Below are 19,975 nucleotides of genomic sequence, written 5' to 3' on the forward strand. Positions count from 1 at the left end.
ACTCACTAGACTTTATATACACACCATATATATGTAGACACTCACACACACACACACACTACACTGTCGCTCCCACACAAATCCCTAACACATTCAAACACTACATACACACACACATACCGACACAACACAAACAAACATACATACACACACTCACTTTCACACTCGTCATTTGCTGCTGCTACTCTGTTCTTTATTTTACTCTTATTATTATCTATCCGGATGCGTAGTCACTTTACCCTGCCTTTATGTACATATCTACCTCAAGTACCTTGTACCTCTGCACATTGATCTGGTACTGGTACAGTGGGGAAAAAAAGTATTTAGTCAGCCACCAATTGTGCATGTTCTCCCACTTAAAAAGATGAGAGAGGCCTGTAATTTTCATCATAGGTACACGTCAACTATGACAGACAAAATGAGATTTTTTCCCCCAGAAAATCACATAGTAGGATTTTTAATGAATTTATTTGCAAATTATGGTGGAAAATAAGTATTTGGTCAATAACAAAAGTTTCTCAATACTTTGTTATATACCCTTTGTTGGCAATGACACAGGTCAAACGTTTTCTGTAAGTCTTCACAAGGTTTTCACACACTGTTGCTGGTATTTTGGCCCATTCCTCCATGCAGATCTCCTCTAGAGCAGTGATGTTTTGGGGCTGTCGCTGGGCAACACGGACTTTCAACTCCCTCCAAAGATTTTCTATGGGGTTGAGATCTGGAGACTGGCTAGGCCACTCCAGGACCTTGAAATGCTTCTTACGAAGCCACTCCTTCGTTGCCCGGGCGGTGTGTTTGGGATCATTGTCATGCTGAAAGACCCAGCCACGTTTCATCTTCAATGCCCTTGCTGATGGAAGGAGGTTTTCACTCAAAATCTCACGATACATGGCCCCATTCATTCTTTCCTTTACACGGATCAGTCGTCCTGGTCCCTTTGCAGAAAAAACAGCCCCAAAGCATGATGTTTCCACCCCCATGCTTCACAGTAGGTATGGTGTTCTTTGGATGCAACTCAGCATTCTTTGTCCTCCAAACACTGACGAGTTGAGTTTTTACCAAAAAGTTCTATTTTGGTTTCATCTGACCATATGACATTCTCCCAATCCTCTTCTGGATCATCCAAATGCACTCTAGCAAACTTCAGACGGGCCTAGACATGTACTGGCTTAAGCAGGGGGACACGTCTGGCACTGCAGGATTTGAGTCCCTGGCGGCGTAGTGTGTTACTGATGGTAGGCTTTGTTACTTTGGTCCCAGCTCTCTGCAGGTCATTCACTAGGTCCCCCCGTGTGGTTCTGGGATTTTTGCTCACCGTTCTTGTGATCATTTTGACCCCACGGGGTGAGATCTTGCGTGGAGCCCCAGATCGAGGGAGATTATCAGTGGTCTTGTATGTCTTCCATTTCCTAATAATTGCTCCCACAGTTGATTTTTTCAAACCAAGCTGCTTAGCTATTGCAGATTCAGTCTTCCCAGCCTGGTGCAGGTCTACAATTTTGTTTCTGGTGTCCTTTGACAGCTCTTTGGTCTTGGCCATAGTGGAGTTTGGAGTGTGACTGTTTGGTTGTGGACAGGTGTCTTTTATACTGATAACAAGTTCAAACAGGTGCCATTAATACAGGTAACGAGTGGAGGACAGAGGAGCCTCTTAAAGAAGAAGTTACAGGTCTGTGAGAGCCAGAAATCTTGCTTGTTTGTAGGTGACCAAATACTTATTTTCACCATAATTTGCAAATAAATTCATAAAAAATCCTACAATGTGATTTCCTGGATTTTTTTCCCCTCAGTTTGTCTGTCATAGTTGACGTGTACCTATGATGAAAATTACAGGCCTCTCTCATCTTTTTAAGTGGGAGAACTTGCACAATTGGTGGCTGACTAAATACTTTTTTCCCCCACTGTATATAGCTGGTACTGTATATAGCTCCATTCTATTTTATTCCTCTTGTGTTAGTTACTATTGTATTATTTTTTTAAATACTTTTTTAAAACTCTGCATCATTGGGAAAAGTTTGTAAGCAAGCATTTCACTGTAAAGTCTACACCAGTTGTATTCGGCGCATGTGATAAATAACATTTTATTTTGATTTGATAACATGATGCAGCCACCACTATGCTTGAAAATATGGAGAGTGGTACTCAGTAATGTGTTGTATTGGATTTGCCCCAAACATAACATTTTGTATTCGGGACAAAAAGTTAATTGCTTTGCCACATTTTTTTGCAGTATTACTTTAGTGCCTTGTTGCAAACAGAATGTATGTTTTGGAATATTTTTATTCTGTACAGGCTTCCTTCTTTTCGCTCTGTCAATTAGGTTAGTATTGTGGATTAACTACAAGGTTGTTGATCCATTCTCAGTTTTCTGCTATCACAGCCATTAAACTCTATAACAGTGTTAAAGTCACCATTGGCATCATGGTGAAATCCCTAAGCGGTTTCCTTCCTCTCCGACAACTGAGTTAGGAAGGACGCCTGTATCTGTGACTGGGTGTATTGATACACCATCCAAAGTGTAATTAATAACTTCACCATGCTCAAAGGGATATTCAATGCTTGCTTTTTTTTTTTACCCATTTACCAATAGGTGCCCTTCTTTGCGAGGCATTGGAAAACCTCCCTGGTCTTTGTGATTGAATCTCTGTTTGAAATTCACTGCTTGACTGAGGGACCTTACAAATAATTGTATGGGTGGGGTACAGAGATGAGGTAGTCATTCAAAACTCATGTTAAACACTATTATTGCACACAGAGTGAGTCCATGCAACTTATGATGTAACTTGTTAAGCACATTTTTACTGAACTTATTTAGGCTGGCCATAACAAAGGAGTTGAATACTTAATGACTCAAGAGATTTCAGCTTTTCATTTTGTATTAATTTGTAAAGATTTCTAAAAACATAATTCCACTTCGACATTATGGGTTATTGTGTGTAGGCCAGTGACAAAAAAATCGAAATTCAGGCTGTAACACAACAAAATGTGGAAAAGGTCAAGGGGTGTGAATATTTCTGAAGGCACTGTAGATACAAACACATACACACACACACAGAGACTCATGCACGCACCTACCCACACGCAGACACACACAAAGACACAAACACAGACACACACACACGCACACACACGCAGGCCCACTCACCGCATAGGCATTCAATATGAGCTGGATGACATTGCCTGAGTCATTGGACAGGGTGCCCACAGTGGTCCCAGGAATCAGCTCACTGTAGTTCTGTCAAACAAATAATTGAATACATTTTAATTCCATTGTAAGTCAAAACATGTGAAGATTGGTGGAAACTTTCCAAGGACACTGTAAATCAAATGTGATTGATTGGTTGGTTGGATGGATGAATTAATTGTTACTGACCTGGTAGAGGGGCACCACAGGACTGGTGACAGCAAAGATGAGGTTGATGTTGTTCTCTGACATCTTCTCTGTGATCAGAGCCAGTGACGGGTAGTCCTGGAAGAGGAAGAGCAGGGTGAGGAGTTTTAAACACACGAGCACACACATGCATATACAGTGAGGGAAAAACGTATTTGATCCCCTGCTGATTTTGTACGTTTGCCCACTGACAAAGAAATGATCAGTCTATAATTTTAATGGTAGGTTTATTTGAACAGTGAGAGACAGAATAACAACAAAAAAAAACAGAAATAAATGTTATAAATTGATTTGCATTTTAATGAGGGAAATAAGTATTTGACCCCCCTCTCAATCAGAAAGATTTCTCGCTCCCAGGTGTCTTTTATACAGGTAACCAGCTGAGATTAGGAGCACACTCTTAAGGCAGTGCTCCTAATCTCAGCTTTTTACCTGTATAAAAGACACCTGTCCACAGAAGTATTTAATCAATCAGATTCCAAACTCTCCACCATGGCCAAGACCAAAGAGCTCTCCAAGGATGTCAGGGACAAGATTGTAGACCTACACAAGGCTGGAATGGGCTACAAGACCATCGCCAAGCAGCTTGGTGAGAAGGTGACAACAGTTGGTGCGATTATTCGCAAATGGAAGAAACACAAAATAACTGTCAATCTCCCTCAGCCTGGGGCTCCATGCAAGATCTCACCTTGTGGAGTTGCAATGATCATGAGAACGGTGAGGAATCAGCCCAGAACTACACGGGAGGATCTTGTCAATGATCTCAAGGCAGCTGGGACCATAGTCACCAAGAAAACAATTGGTAACACACTACGCCTTGAAGGACTGAAATCCTGCAGCGCCCGCAAGGTCCCCCTGCTCAAGAAAACACATATACAGGCCCGTCTGAAGTTTGCCAATGAACATCTGAATGATTCAGAGGAGAACTGGGTGAGTAGTGTTGTGGTCAGATGAGACCAAAATCGAGCTCTTTGGCATCAACTTAACTCGCCGTGTTTGGAGGAGGAGGAATGCTGCCTATGACCCCAAGAACACCATCCCCACCATCAAACATGGAGGTGGAAACATTATGCTTTGGGGGTGTTTTTCTGCTAAGGGGACAGGACAACTTTACCGCATCAAAGGGATGATGGACGGGGCCATGTACCGTCAAATCTTGGGTGAGAACCTCCTTCCCTCAGCCAGGGCATTGAAAATGGGTCGTGGATGGGGTATTCCAGCATGACAATGACACAAAACACACGGCCAAGGCAACAAAGGAGTGGCTCAAGAAGAAGCACATTAAGGTCCTGGAGTGGCCTAGCCAGTCTCCAGACCTTAATCCCATAGAAAATCTGTGGAGGGAGCTGAAGGTTCGAGTTGCCAAACATCAGCCTCGAAACCTTAATGACTTGGAGAAGATCTGCAAAGAGGAGTGGGACAAAATCCCTCCTGAGATGTGTGCAAACCTGGTGGCCAACTACAAGAAACGTCTGACCTCTGTGATTGCCAACAAGGGTTTTGCCACCAAGTACTAAGTCATGTTTTGCAGAGGGGTCAAATACTTATTTCCCTCATTAAAATGCAAATCAATTTATAACATTTTTGCTATGCGTTTTTCTGGATTTTTTTGTTGTTATTCTGTCTCTCACTGTTCAGATAAACCTACCACTAAAATTATAGACTGATCATGTCTTTGTCAGTTGGCAAACGTCAAAATCAACAGGGGATCAAATACTTTTTTCCCTCACTGTACACATGCACATGCACACACACAAACGACACATGATGCGCCAACCCGACTGACCATGATAGTAGACATGCTGTACATGTTCTCTGAGTTGAGGTGGCACTGCCCGTCATTGGGCTGCACGATACCCGCCAGGCGCCCGTCCAGCGCCACGTGGGTCTTGGCATCGGTGGTGAAGATCAGGAGGTGAGAGGCACCCTGACGCCAGCCGATCTTCTCCTGAGGTTGACCAACAGAGGATGGGTGAGTGAACAAAAATGGTAAAAAGATAAAGAGTTAGACACTGTGTGTGTGTGTGTGTGTGTTTGTGTGTGTGTGTGTGTGTGTGATGTTACACTGGCCTCACATTACACACAGCAGCCTGTATGATGGCGTCGAAGCCTCCCTCAGGGGCATCTCTGTTCCTGGACACGATCTGTTTCTTCACTTCCTCAGTGAAGCGGCCCACCTCCTCAGTCAGAGACAGCACATGCTTGTAGCCAAACTGGGGCAGGCATGTGGTGTTGATCCTGCCAATCAATTAATTCATTAATTAATCAATCAGAATCAATTAATTAATCAATCAATCCATCCATCCATTCAACCCACTGTTCTATTTGTACAAAGAGAGATTTTTAAAAAATATATTTACATCAGTGGAGGCTCCTCAGAGGAGGGGAGGACAATCCTCTGTGAATTTCTTTTTTAATGTTTTACTATAAAAAAAAAAAAGTTATCCTTTTTAGATAAAACTATATTAAATATATTCATGTCACCAAATAATTGATTAAAACACACTGTTTTGCAATGAAGGTCTACAGTAGCCTCAAAAGCACTCTGTGGGGTAGCACCATGGTGTAGCCGGAGGACAGCTAGTTTCCGTCCTCCTCTGGGTACATTGATTTCAATACAAAACCTAGGAGGCTCATGGGTCTCACCCCCTTCCATACACTTACACAGTAAGTATGACAACTTCCGGAGGATGTCCTCCAACCTATCAAAGCTCTTGCAGCATGAACTGAGATGTTGTCCACCCAATCAAAGGATCAGAGAACGAATCTAGTACTGAAAGCAAAAGCTACAGCTAGCTAGCCCTGCAGTGCATAAAATGTGGTGAGTAGTTGACTCAAAGCGAGAGAAAGACAATATTTAAACAGTTTTGAACAAATTAATTTCTTTAAAAATGAAGGAGAAGCAAGAGAGAGAGAGAGAGAGACAGCTAGCTATATTTTGTTGTAATTTGTTCACTTTCATTTACATTTTACATTTACGTCATTTAGCAGACGCTCTTATCCAGAGCGACTTACATTATTATTATTTTTTCATACCCCCTGTGGGAATCAAACCCACAACCCTGGCGTTGCAAACGCCATGCTCTATCAACTGAGCTCCCTCCCTGCCGGCCCTGCCTCCCCTACCCTGGACGACGCTGGGCCAATTGCGCGCCGCCCCATGGGTCTCCCGGTCACGGCCAGCTACGACAGAGCCTGGATTCGAACCAGGATCTCTAGTGGCACAGCTAGCACTGCGATACAGTGCCTTAGACCACTGCGCCACTCAGGAGACACTTTCACTTCGCTAGCGAATGCAGTTAGCTAGTTTAGCCTACTAAAAATACCTGGCTCAAAACAGAGAGGGATGCTATGTTAACTAGCTGGCTATGGCTATCCAACACTGGAACTCTTCCAAGTCAAGGTAAGCATTTGCTTTTATTAATTTATTGCCACCGGGGCCCACAGGTGTAACTGCTAAACTGCTTACTGACTGTACACTGTACTACATGACTGTAGCAGGTTTACTAGCTAGTTGTTATGTTGACTATGACGTTATTAGCTGATATGGTGAAAACTACAGTGAGGGAAAAGAATATTTGATACCCTGCTGATTTTTTACGTTTGCCCACTGACAAAGAAATGATCAGTCTATAATTTTAATGGTAGGTTTATTTGAACAGTTAGAGAAAGAATAACAACAAAGAAATCCAGAAAAACGTATGTCAAAAATGTGATAAATTGATTTGCATTTTAATGAGGGAAATAAGTATTTGACCCCTTCTCAATCAGAAGGATTTCTGGCTCCCAGGTGTCTTTTATACAGGTAACAAGCTGAGATTAAGAGCACACTCTTAAAGGGAGTGCTCCTAATCTCAGTTTGTTACCTGTATAAAAGACACCTGTCCACAGAAGCAATCAATCAATCAGATTCCAAACTCTCCACCATGGCCAAGACCAAAGAGCTCTCCAACGATGTCAGGGACAAGATTGTAGACCTACACAAGGCTGGAATGGGCTACAAGACCATCGCCAAGCAGCTTGGTGAGAAGGTGACAACAGTTGGTGTGATTATTCGCAAATGGAAGAAACACAAAATAACTGTCAATCTCCCTCGGCCTGGGGCTCAATGCAAGATCTCACCTTGTGGAGTTGCAATGATCATGAGAACAGTGAGGAATCAGCCCAGAACTACACGGGAAGATCTTGTCAATGATCTCAAGGCAGCTGGGACCATAGTCACCAAGAAAACAATTGGTAACACACTATGCCGTGAAGGACTGAAATCCTGCAGCGCCCACAAGGTCCCCCTGCTCAAGAAAGCACATATACAGGGCCGTCTGAAGTTTGCCAATGAACATCTGAATGATTCAGAGGAGAACTGGGTGAAAGTGTTGTGGTCAGATGAGACCAAAATCGAGCTCTTTGGCATCAACTGAACTCGCCGTGTTTGGAGGAGAAGGAATGCTGCCTATGACCCCAAGAACACCATCCCCACCGTCAAACATGGAGGTGGAAACATTATGCTTTGGGGGTGTTTTTCTACTAAGGGGACAGGACAACTTCACAGCATCAAAGGGACGATGGACGGGGCCATGTACCGTCAAATCTTGGGTGAGAACCTCCTTCCCTCAGCCAGGGCATTGAAAATGGGTCGTAGATGGGTATTCCAACATGACAATGACCCAAAACACATGGCCAAGGCAACAAAGGAGTGGCTCAAGAAGAAGCACTTTAAGGTCCTGGAGTGGCCTAGCCAGTCTCCAGACCTTAATCCCATAGAAAATCTGTGGAGGGAGCTGAAGGTTTGAGTTACAAAAACGTCAGCCTCAAAACCTTAATGACTTGGAGAAGATCTGCAAAGAGGAGTGGGACAAAATCCCTCCTGAGATGTGTGCAAACCTGGTGGCCAACTACAAGAAACGTCTGACCTCTGTGATTGCCAACAAGGGTTTTGCCACCAAGTACTAAGTCATGTTTTGCAGAGGGGTCAAATACTTATTTCCCTCATTAAAATGCAAATCAATTCATAAAATTTCTGACATGCGTTTTTCTGCATTTTTTGTTGTTGTTATTCTGTCTCTCACTGTTCAAATAACCCTACCATTAAAATTATAGACTGATCATGTCTTTGTCAGTGGGCAAACGTACAAAATCAGCAGGGGATCAAATACTTTTTTTTCCCCTCACTGTATGTAGACTGTGTGTACCAGATAGCTGTTATGATATGAAGGTTTGTCTTGGAAAGGTTTTTTCGCATGGTCACGGACAGCTGATGTATTGTGCACTGAAGTCTACAAGCAAAGGGAAAAGGTCAGAGGAGGAGAGTGTGTAGATGCTAGAAGGAATTATGCAACGAGCAAAATGTTCATGCTGTAAGTATGTGGCTACTATGAAAGTGAACCGTGTTTGCGTGTGATCAGGGGTGTATTCATTCCGCCGATTCTGTTGATGCAGGCAAGAGTGTGCAAGGCGGTATTGAATGTGTCACTGTCTGTCACCTTCATTACGTTGTAAACTTTCATTGATAGGCTAGGTTGTAGCAACCTCATGATGGGTATAGGGAAAATTTGAGAACCATGTACATTTTTACATTACATTTTACGTCATTTAGCAGACGCTCTTATCCAGAGCGACTTACAGGAGCAATTAGGGTTAAGTGCCTTGCTCAAGGGCAGATCGACAGATTTTTCACCTAGTCGGCTCGGGGATTAGAACCAGCGACTTTTTGGTTACTGGCACAACGCTCTTAACCACTAAGCTACCTGTCGCCCCAATGTAGTAGCCTAAACCTATTGATGTTACATTGAGCTGGGTGAATGGAATATGAATGACAGTCATCCATTGTGCTGTAATAGAAATAAGGCCATGCTCATAAAAAAAAATATTGTCTTCCCTCATTTTAAACGTCACCGACCGCCATTGATTTACATTGCATTCGGAAAGTATTCAGACCCCTTGACTTTTTCCGCATTTTGTTACGTTACAGCCTTATTCTAAAATGGATTAAATTGTCCCCCCCCATCAATATACACACAATACCCCATAATGACAAAGAAAAAACAGGTTTTTAGACATTTTTGCAAATGTATTATTGTATATATTGTGTACAGACAAAGTATATTACCTACATACAGTGCCTTCGGAAAGTATTCAGACCCCTTGACTTTTTCCACGTTTTGTTAGCTTACAGCCTTATTCTAAAATTAATTAAAAACATTTATTTCCCCTCATCAATCACACAATACCCCATAATGAGAAAGCAAAAACAGTTTTTTGTAAATGTTTGCTAATTTACTACAAATAAAAAACTGAAATATCACATTTTACATAAGTATTCAGACCCTTTACTAATTACTTTGTTGAAGCACCTTTGGCAGTGATTACAGCCTCGAGTCTTCTTGGGTACGACGCTACAAGCTTGGCACACCTGTATTTGGGGAGTTTCTCCTATTCTTCTCTGCAGATCCTCTCAAGCTCTGTCAGGTTGGATGGGGAGCGTCGCTGCACAGCTATTTTCAGGTCTCTCCAGAGATGTTCGATCCAGTTCAAGTCCGTCCTCTGGCTGGGCCACTCAAGGACATTCAGTCACTTGTCCCAAAGCCACTCCTGCATTGTCTTGGCTGTGTGCTTAGGGTCATTGTCCTGTAGGAAGGTGAACCTTCGCCCCAGTCTGAGGTCCTGAGCGCTCCAGAGCAAGTTTTAGGTGTCTTTTGGCAAACTCCAAGCGGGCTGTCATGTGCCTTTTACTGAGGAGTGACTTCCGTCTGGCCACTCTACCATGAAGGCCTGATTGGTGGAGTGCTGCAGAGATGGTTGTCCTTGTGGAATGTTCTTCCATCTCCACAGAGGAACACTGGAGCTCTGTCAGAGCGACCGTCACGTTCTTGGTCACCTCCCTGACCAAGGCCCTTCTCCCTTGATTGCGCAGTTTGACCGGGCGGCCAGCTCTAGTAAGAGTCTTGGTGGTTCCAAACTTCTTCCATTTAAGAATGATGGAGGCCACTGTGTTCTTGGGGACCTTCAATGCTGCAGAAATGTTTTGGTACCCTTCCCCAGTTCTGTGCCTCGACACAATCCTGCCTCGGAGTTCTGCGGACAATTCCTTCGACCTCATGGCTTGGTTTTGCTCTGACATGCACTGTCAACTGTGGGACCTTATATAGACAGGCGTGTGCTTCTCCAAATAATGTCCAATCAATTGAATTTACCACAGGTGGACTCCAATGAAGTTGTAGAAAAACATCTCCAGGATGATCAATGGAAACAGGATGATAAGTATCCAGATCCTTTGCTATGAGACTCGAAATTGAGCTCAGGTGCATCCTGTTTCCATTGATCATCCTGGAGATGTTTTTCTACAACTTCATTGGAGTCCACATAAGGTTTTCTGTTTTTTATTTTTAATACATTTGCAAAAATGTTCGACAGACCTGTTTTTGCTTTGTCATTATGGGTTATTGTGTTTACATTGATGCTGATTATTCTTTTTTTAATCAATTTTAGAATAAGGCTGTAACGTAACAAAATGTGGGAAAATTGAAAGGGTCTGAATACTTTCCGAATGCACTGTAGATATACAGTCCTGTTCTATTTTGGAGAGAGAGCGAGCGAGATAGAGAGACAGAAATAGAGAGAGTGAATGATAATGTGGGTGTGAGAGGAAGCAAAGCCTCAAATCTGTGAAAAGCGAGTTCAACTAAACCAGGGTGGAGTCAGACAATCTTGTAATTGCTGCTTAAACCCCTGTTGAGATCTCTGGATTACCTCTGTCTGACTCCTACATGCTGACTAAGCATCATCACCCACAGAGTCTCACAATGACTCAACAACAACAGCTAGCTTTTACACAAAACAGTTTAAAGGCACAACCTACAATTTCAACAGCCTGACCTTGCCACTGTTTGGTGAGATGAAGGACTGGGCTGGGGAAATGTAACCACTCTCAAGTTTAAAGAGGGAGTTATACAAGGACTGATAGTTCTTGGTGTTTTTTTGAGAGAAGTGTGCAAATGGGTGTCAATGTGGTTGAACAGAGCTTTCCTCTTCCCTATTCTAAAATATATATTTCCCATCTTAATGTTATTAACCTGTATAAATTAAGGATAAACTAAAACAAAGTTAACCCTAGTTTAATAACCCTGGTTTACCCGTGACAGGGGTTGAGCAGGGCCTCCTTGGGGGAGATGTACATGTAAGGCGACAGTGGCTTGTCCACGAAGGCTCCGAAGCCCATGCGCAGGTTGCTGGTGGTGCGTCCCATTTCCTTGGCCAGGCCTTTCCCCAGGGTGCGGAGGCGGAACAGGTCGTCGTTCATGGAAAAGGACAGGTCCATGAGGTAGTACAGGTCCACCGGGTAGTCCTCTACCTGGCGCACCTTCACTGTGAACCGCTTGGAGTCGTCTGACAGGGGGAGAGGTGGAAATTTGGGATGAGCTGGTCTGTATGTAATGACCTCACCGGGTCTCATGTAATAATATCACCTGGTCTGAGGGTGATGGAGTCTCAGTCTAATAATCTCACCTGGTGTGAGGGTGATGTGAAGTCTCACTTGGTCTGAGTGTGTAATAATCTCACCTGTTTTGAGTGCAATAATACCACCTAGTATCAGTGTAATAATCTCACCTAGTTTGAGTGTAATGATTTTACCTGTTGTCAGTGTAATAATCTCACCTGGTCTGGGGATTTAATAATCTCACTTGGCCTGAGTGTAATAATCCCACCTGGTCTCATTGTGTTAATCCCACTTGGCCAAAATGTAATAGGCATAATCTCTTTTGATCTGAGTGTAATAATCTCACCTGGTCTCAATCTAATAATCTCACCTGGTCTGAGGGTGATGTGAAGTCTCTGAGGTTGGATCTGGGTGGCGTCGACCGTGTCTCCGGCTGCCTTGTCGCTGAGGGGCCGGTCCTCTTTCACCTGCAGCTTGCTGGTGGGGAACTCAAGGGCGGTCTGATCACAGCCCGCCGCCACCAGGTTACGCTTCAGGTCACAACGAGAAGAGCCTGCCACCCCCTGCCCAAAGTCCTGATGGAACAATCCAGGAAGTTAGTTAGAGAAACAGGAAGTGTTTACTGATGGTTGATAGTTTGGCAACACTTTGTATAAAGTGTGACTTTTTGGGGCTCTTGAAGTATTAAGTAGCAGTACACATCATGAACAATATAGTTCCTGAAATGGCGTGCTGCAGTGCAGTGATCTCTCCCCTTCCTTCCCTTCAACAAAGCTAAAAGTAGCAGTTATAACACTGCCTATGTGTTGTGTGGGGAAGGCCATCTTGTTTTTAGCCAGGCCATGGAGGTGAAAGGGCAAGTCCTGACATGCCCCATACCATAGAAGGGTCGTTCCACGAATAGAGTACTTTTGCATCACTTTGATATTTTGATTAGAAATTGTGGACCAATATTGAATTTAAAAGCCTGTTATATTAAACGAAATGCCCTTTAATATAGACCACATGGAGAATTCAAGAAATCATATTTTTTATATGAATAAATGCTTGCTAAAGTGCCAAAATCCTTCATTTTAACATGTCAACCACCGTCAACCGGTGTCACTTCTAGGAAGATTTTAACCTACTTAATCCCAAAATGTCTCCAAATTTCACCATCATTGTAAGACCCTAGTTATTTTGTTGCTTTGACAAAGTCATTTCTGAAGATGATTATTTATTTCATGTGATTAGTGATTGATTTACTTCTGTCCCACATTTTAAGGTCAACCCTGTTACATGAACTGAACTCTTGTTTTAAAGGGATACTTTGGGATTTTGGCAGTGAAGCCCTTTATCTACTTCCCCAGAGTCTGATGAACTCATGAATATCATTTTTATGTCTCTGCATCTGGTATGAAGGAAGTTAGAGGTAGTTTCGCGAGCCAATGCTAACTAGCATGCTAGCAGTTATCATAGACTTCCAGTCATTGTGCTAACACTAGTTATCAATTGCGCTAACGCTAGTTAGCAACTTGCTTCAAACAGAGAAATAAAAATGTTATCCACGAGTTCATCTGACTCTGGGGAAGTAGATAAAGGGCTTCATTGCCAAAATCCTGAAGTATCTCTTTAATATGGTGAAACTATTCCTTTTTAAATATTTTTTTCAAAAGAAACACTGAACATCTAATAATCAAATCATAGAGTAAAAGGTGTGCTGGTTGTACTCTTTTTGGCAATTTCTGGTATTTTGTGGTGGAAAACTGAGCAGGCCGAGCATAACACGTAAACCCTGTTACCCATAAATAGACAGGCTAGAACTGTTTTAACAATTTCATATTATTTTTTTAAAAGCTTGCATTCAATTGCCACTCCCTGCTGCACACAACACGCTTCAATTCCCCCTGTCATAAGTGGATTCATGGCTGATTTAAGAAGAAATCGTCAACCCTGTTACTTTATTTGGCACTTAACAGGCACTTACTTGAGAGTTGAACATGTGCTTTTTCTAACACAATGTTAAAATTAGGTCAATTAACGTTTTTTTTTACCAAGTTACACTTCTCAAAAGACACTGAATTGGTGGAACGACCCAGAAATAGAATCATAGGGAGAATTCATGGAGAAAATGAATAAACATTTCAGGGAGGAAGGGACTAACACATGCCAGGGAGTTGCCAAAGGGCAGTCCCCAGCCATTGCCAGTAATTACAATTACAACACTATTCTGTGGCCCAACTAACGTCATGTCATACAATGAGAATTCATTGCTCTAACCATTTCCTGTGATTCATCACCAGATTGATTACAACATGTCCAAACAGGAGTCATCTGCGTGCTACAAGACTGTGTTAGCCTTCTGAGCTAAGCCTAGGCATTAGATCAGGGGACCTAGCATGAGTCTTTAGGTTATAGGCAAGCTTATTTTTACTCATCATGTAATCTATATTCACCAAACCATCTCTGTTACACAGGACAGTGATCCCTCAGGAAAGGAGAATTGAAGGACAAATTAGGGAGAATTTAGGCCCACCTCTTGGAAGCACCACGCACAGGTAGGATGTACAGCCAGACACTGCTTACATGTGCTGGCCCCTCGGGATGTACAGATGTTGGAACCTGGAATGACAGTGGAGTCACTCACCAAACTCTACGTAAACATAGCATGTAGACACACATGCACACACATATGCATAGTACACATACAGCAATCATACATATAGAAACGTGCAAGGTCGCACACAAACAAACAGGTTTCATAACAACAGAAAGAAGCACAATCTGCTAAATGTATTACTGACCCAATTCGGTGTGTGTGGCTCTTACAAAAAAGTCCTACAGGAATCATGCAGGAATTCGACCCTTTGTGAAGGAATTGTGAAGGTGTTGAAATTCCTGCAGGACCATGACAATTGCTGCAGGAATCCTGCAGGACCGAAACCTGCAGGATTCTGATATTCCTGCAGGATATGGAAATTCCTGCTGGACCAAGTAAATTCCAGCACGAATCCTGCAGGACTGAATCCTGATGTTGTTGGTGTACCAGCCATATTAAAACCAACTATCACCAAGTTTACCATAGCAGACATTCGTTTCCCTTTACACCAATACACATAAGCTGTTCATGTGATGTCACCATTACTCTCACTCTTTTACCTATGCTTTTACCATTTTTATTAAAAATCGCATATTTTCTTTCTCCTAGGAATCATATTTTATGCAATGCTGGTGAAATGGAACATGCCCGCTGTTGCTGCATTGAATAATACAATTGCTATGCAATCAGATATCTTGTGCTTTATGTGGATGAGGAAGGGATCCCGCGGGTTGTACTACAGGAAAATGGCCCTGCAAATCTTTTAGAATTACCGTCAGGAATCTTACCTACAGGATGTCCAACAGCATTGTGGGTCCATTTTGCTGTAGGTAGTGCTTCAGGAAATAATCCTGCAGGATTTATTTGAGGACTATTTTCAGGATTCCTGCTGGATTGTTTTCTTGAAGGACTACCTGCATGATTCCTACAGTTTCCTGTCCTACAGGAAAATGGCTCTGAAAATCCAGTGGGATATCCTGCAGGAATAGGAAGTCCTGCAGGATATACAGTGGGGAGAACAAGTATTTGATACACTGCCAATTTTGCAGGTTTTCCTACTTACAAAGCATATAGAGGTCTGTAATTTTTATCATAGGTACACTTCAACTGTGAGAGACGGAATCTAAAACAGAAATCCAGAAAATCACATTGTATGATTTTTAAGTAATTAATGTGCATTTTATTGCATGACATAAGTATTTGATACATCAGAAAAGCAGAACTTAATATTCGGTACAGAAACCTTTGTTTGCAATTACAGAGATCATACGTTTCCTGTAGGTCTTGACCAGGTTTGCACACACTGCAGCAGGGATTTTGGCCTACTCCTCCATACAGACCTTCTCCAGATCCTTCAGGTTTCGGGGCTGTCGCTGGGCAATACGGACTTTCAGCTCCCTCCAAAGATTCAGGTCTGGAGACTGGCTAGGCCACTCCAGGACCTTGAGATGCTTCTTACGGAGCCACTCCTTAGTTGCCCTGGCTGTGTATTTCGGGTCGTTCTCATGCTGGAAGACCCAGCCACGACCCATCTTCAATGCTCTTACTGAGGGAAGGAGGTTGTTGGCCAAGATCTCACGATACATGGCCCCATACATCCTCCCCTCAATACGGTGCAGTCGCCCTGTCCCCTTTGCAGAAAAGCATCCCCAAGGAATGATGTCTCCACCTCCATGCTTCACGGTTGGGATGGTGTTCTTGGGGTTGTACTCATCCTTCTTCTTCCTCCAAACATGGCGAGTGGAGTTTAGACCAAAAAGCTCTATTTTTGTCTCATCAGACCACATGACCTTCTCCCATTCCGCCTCTGGATCATCCAGATGGTCATTGGCAAACTTCAGACGGGCCTGGACATGCGCTGGCTTGAGCAGGGGGACCTTGCATGCGCTGCAGGATTTTAATCCATGACGGCGTAGTGTGTTACTAATGGTTTTCTTTGAGACTGTGGTCCTAGCTCTCTTCAGGTCATTGACCAGGTCCTGCCGTGTAGTTCTGGGCTGATCCCTCACCTTCCTCATGATCATTGATGCCCCACGAGGTGAGATCTTGCATGGAGCCCCAGACCGAGGGTGATTGACCGTCATCTTGAACTTCTTAAATTTTCTAATAATTGCGCCAACAGTTGTTGCCTTCTCACCAAGCTGCTTGCCTATTGTCCTGTAGCCCATCCCAGCCTTGTGCAGGTCTACAATTTTATCCCTGATGTCCTTACACAGCTCTCTGGTCTTGGCCATTGTGGAGAGGTTGGAGTCTGTTTGATTGAGTGTGTGGACAGGTGTCTTTTATATAGGTAACGAGTTCAAACAGGTGCAGTTAATACAAGTAATGAGTGGAGAACAGGAGGGCTTCTTAAAGAAAAACTAACAGGTCTGTGAGAGCCGGAATTCTTACTGGTTGGTAGGTGATCAAATACTTATGCCATGCAATAAAATGCAAATTAATTACTTAAAAATCATACAATGTGATTTTCTGGATTTTTGTTTTAGATTCCGTCTCTCACAGTTGAAGTGTACTACCTATGATAAAAATTACAGACCTCTACATGCTTTGTAAGTAGGAAAACCTGCAAAATCGGCAGTGTATCAAATACTTGTTCTCCCCACTGTATACTCTGCAGGATTCCTGTAGGATTTTTCATGCAGGATTCCTGTAGGACTTTTTTGTAAGGGTGTAGATAGCCTAATTCGGTGTGTGTGTACATGTGTGTGTTTGACATAAGACACCTTTTTAATAAATAGTGATTCTTCTTTGCAATCAATCAAATCACTTTTGGCATGCTTATTGAACTTCAAGGAATGGGACACACCTGCACACAAGCTCGCATGCACACACACGCACACACACACACACACACACACTATTAACATGATGAAGCTACTTATGACTGATGGTCCTCTTACTAGCACAATGCTAAGCCTATAATTCCCCTTTGTCATCTCATCAGGTGGTAAGGAATCATAATGGGAAACATGGAAACTGGAGGCCAGTCTCAAACAGTCTGAGGAGAGCACGGAGAGCGATGTGGACAGATTTAGGCAAATTACAACAAAACGAGTTTGGGGTTAAATTATTTTATCCATTTATCCAGTTATAATTAATTTAGTTTGATCAAATATAATGATTCTCTATAATAATATCCAAAATTATGTTACTGAATCTATGAAATGTTCATCTTTGTAACGATCTTACCATTTCATGGGACCGTTTAGAAACTACAGTGTCAAACTTGTGCTTGTAGCTGTAGCCTATTTCCCTGTCTCAACTGCGTTTTGCGCCCTCTCCCAACAATTATTAATTATTACACCGATGTTGAAAATGCAGCAAAAGCACACGGCTAGAAGTAGTACATTTAGATCACATAGTTCAAACTTACCCAAAACATCAATAACTGCAAATAAAACTAAATAACATATCCAAAGTTTAATCCTTTGCGTTATGTGAGTAGGGCTACACATCTTGGCGAGGGCACTTCGTCAGGACGAACGGCGCAGGCGTTTGGCAAGACAGTTCGTTTGGGCTACTTTAAATGCCCCCCTCCCTTCCGCCTTCGCTCAGTCTGCGATCCCATACAACTCCAAATAGAGTAAACTCAAAAGCACTTTTTTCCTCTATCCGGAAAGTCATAGCCTACTGCCTTTTGAGAAAAAAAAGCACAAGCATTTTATGCCCTTTTCTTATCCAAAAATAATATTCATCTGAATGTAGGCCTACCAGTCAATATACAATTATGAAGCACATTTTAGAACACTATATTTTAATGTTTAAGCTTTGTAAATACTTTTTGTCTTCAATATGTTGAATATTTGTATTAGGCCTATATCATAGCTATAATAGCTATAATAATACATAGTATTAAGTCTTATTATATTACATAACGTTTTTAAATACGATTGAAATACATGTATGACACATATGGAGTAACTTGATACTATGTTAGGTAGGTTTAAAATGGTCGGGTTTGAAGTTGAAATTTGGAATTTTCTTTGGTTTACTCAAGTCAACTAATATTTTAAAGATATTACCTACAGTATTGCTACAAATCGTCCTAGTAGTATTACAGACCACTACTTAGTTAAATAAAGTTTACAGTCAGAACAATATCCCATTGTGAACACAGTTATGAGTCAATTCTGCTGACATGGTCGCAATGAGTCAGTATGATAAGGTGTTGATTATGAAGCTGCTTTATGGCCCATCCGGAGTACTTCAGTTATTGCAGTGACACCGACACACACACCACACACACACACACACACACACACACACACACACACACACACACACACACACACACACACACACACACACACACACACACACACACACAGTCCATTGTCATATGTATGAAGAGTCCATTGTTATAATACAATCATTTGATGTACAATGTGTTATATGTTTTCAGTAAGTGCAGTAGCACACTTTCCCCTCAAGGAAATATGAGATGAGGGCAAGCAGTTCAACACAGGTAGGTCACATTAGGCTATTCACAATTTTGGGCATTTTTGGTCCATTATGACATCACAACTACATATTAATGTGAGCCCATAGAATTAGAATTGTCATTCTTATTCTATGTGTGAGCCAGCCAATTAGGTAGAACGGGAAACTTAAATCCGTTCTACCTAATTTCTACCAGCATGTTAAATGTGCAACCAGAGGGAAAAAAACTCTAGACCACCTTTACTCCACACACAGAGACGCATACAAAGCTCTCCCTCGCCCTCCATTTGGCAAATCTGACCATAACTCTATCCTCCTGATTCCTGCTTATAAGCAAAAACTAAAGCAGGAAGCACCAGTGACTCGGTTAATAAAAAAGTGGTCAGATGACGCAGATGCTAAGCTACAGGACTGTTTTGCTAGCACAGACTGGAACATGTTCCGGGATTCTTCAGACCGCATTGAGGAGTACACCATATCAGTCACTGGCTTCATCAATAAGTGCATCGATGATGTCGTCCCCACAGTGACCGTACGTACATACCCCAACCAGAAGCCATGGATTACAGGAAACATCCGCACTGAGCTAAAGGGTAGAGCTGCCGCTTTCAAGGAACGGGACTCTAACCCGGACGCTTATAAGAAATCCCGCTATGACCTCCGACAAACCATCAAACAGGCAAAGAGTCAATACAGGTCTAAGATTGAATCGTACTACACTGGCTCTGACGCTCGTCGGATGTGGCAGGGCTTGAAAACTATTACAGACTACAAAGGGAAGCACAGCCGCGAGCTGCCCAGTGACACAAACCTACCAGACGAGCTAAACCACTTCTATGCTCGCTTCGAGGCAAGCAACACTGAAGCATGCATGAGAGCACCAGCTGTTCCGGATGACTATGTGATCACGCTCTCCGTAGCCGATGTGAGTAAGACTTTTAAGCAGGTCAACATTCACAAGGCCGCAGGGCCAGACGGATTACCAGGACGTGTACTCCGAGCATGTGCTGACCAACTGGCAAGTGTCTTCACTGACATTTTCAACATGTCCCTGACTGAGTCTGTAATACCAACATGTTTCAAGCAGACCACCATAGTCCCCGTGCCCAAGGACTCTAAGATAACTTGC

At 42.7% G+C, this 19,975-nt stretch overlaps 1 protein-coding gene across 1 annotated transcript in view; it reads right to left on the minus strand.

Annotated features, from left to right (window-relative positions):
• The window catches only part of LOC121557798 (integrin beta-3), a 30,994-nt gene extending 13,110 nt beyond the window's left edge, over positions 1 to 17,884 (minus strand). The window contains exons 1-8 of the mRNA XM_041871297.2: positions 17,780 to 17,884; positions 14,344 to 14,429; positions 12,199 to 12,403; positions 11,524 to 11,776; positions 5,470 to 5,632; positions 5,181 to 5,342; positions 3,377 to 3,472; positions 3,149 to 3,238 (exon numbers count right to left, since the gene is read on the minus strand). Coding sequence (XP_041727231.1) covers positions 3,149 to 3,238; positions 3,377 to 3,472; positions 5,181 to 5,342; positions 5,470 to 5,632; positions 11,524 to 11,776; positions 12,199 to 12,403; positions 14,344 to 14,429; positions 17,780 to 17,861 — 1,137 coding nt within the window. The 5' untranslated portion in view covers positions 17,862 to 17,884. The remainder of the gene's footprint in view (positions 1 to 3,148; positions 3,239 to 3,376; positions 3,473 to 5,180; positions 5,343 to 5,469; positions 5,633 to 11,523; positions 11,777 to 12,198; positions 12,404 to 14,343; positions 14,430 to 17,779) is intronic.
• Between the last annotated feature and the right edge of the window lie 2,091 nt (positions 17,885 to 19,975).

This window comes from Coregonus clupeaformis, chromosome 1 (genome assembly GCF_020615455.1).
Source record: "Coregonus clupeaformis isolate EN_2021a chromosome 1, ASM2061545v1, whole genome shotgun sequence".
Lineage (NCBI taxonomy): Eukaryota > Metazoa > Chordata > Actinopteri > Salmoniformes > Salmonidae > Coregonus > Coregonus clupeaformis.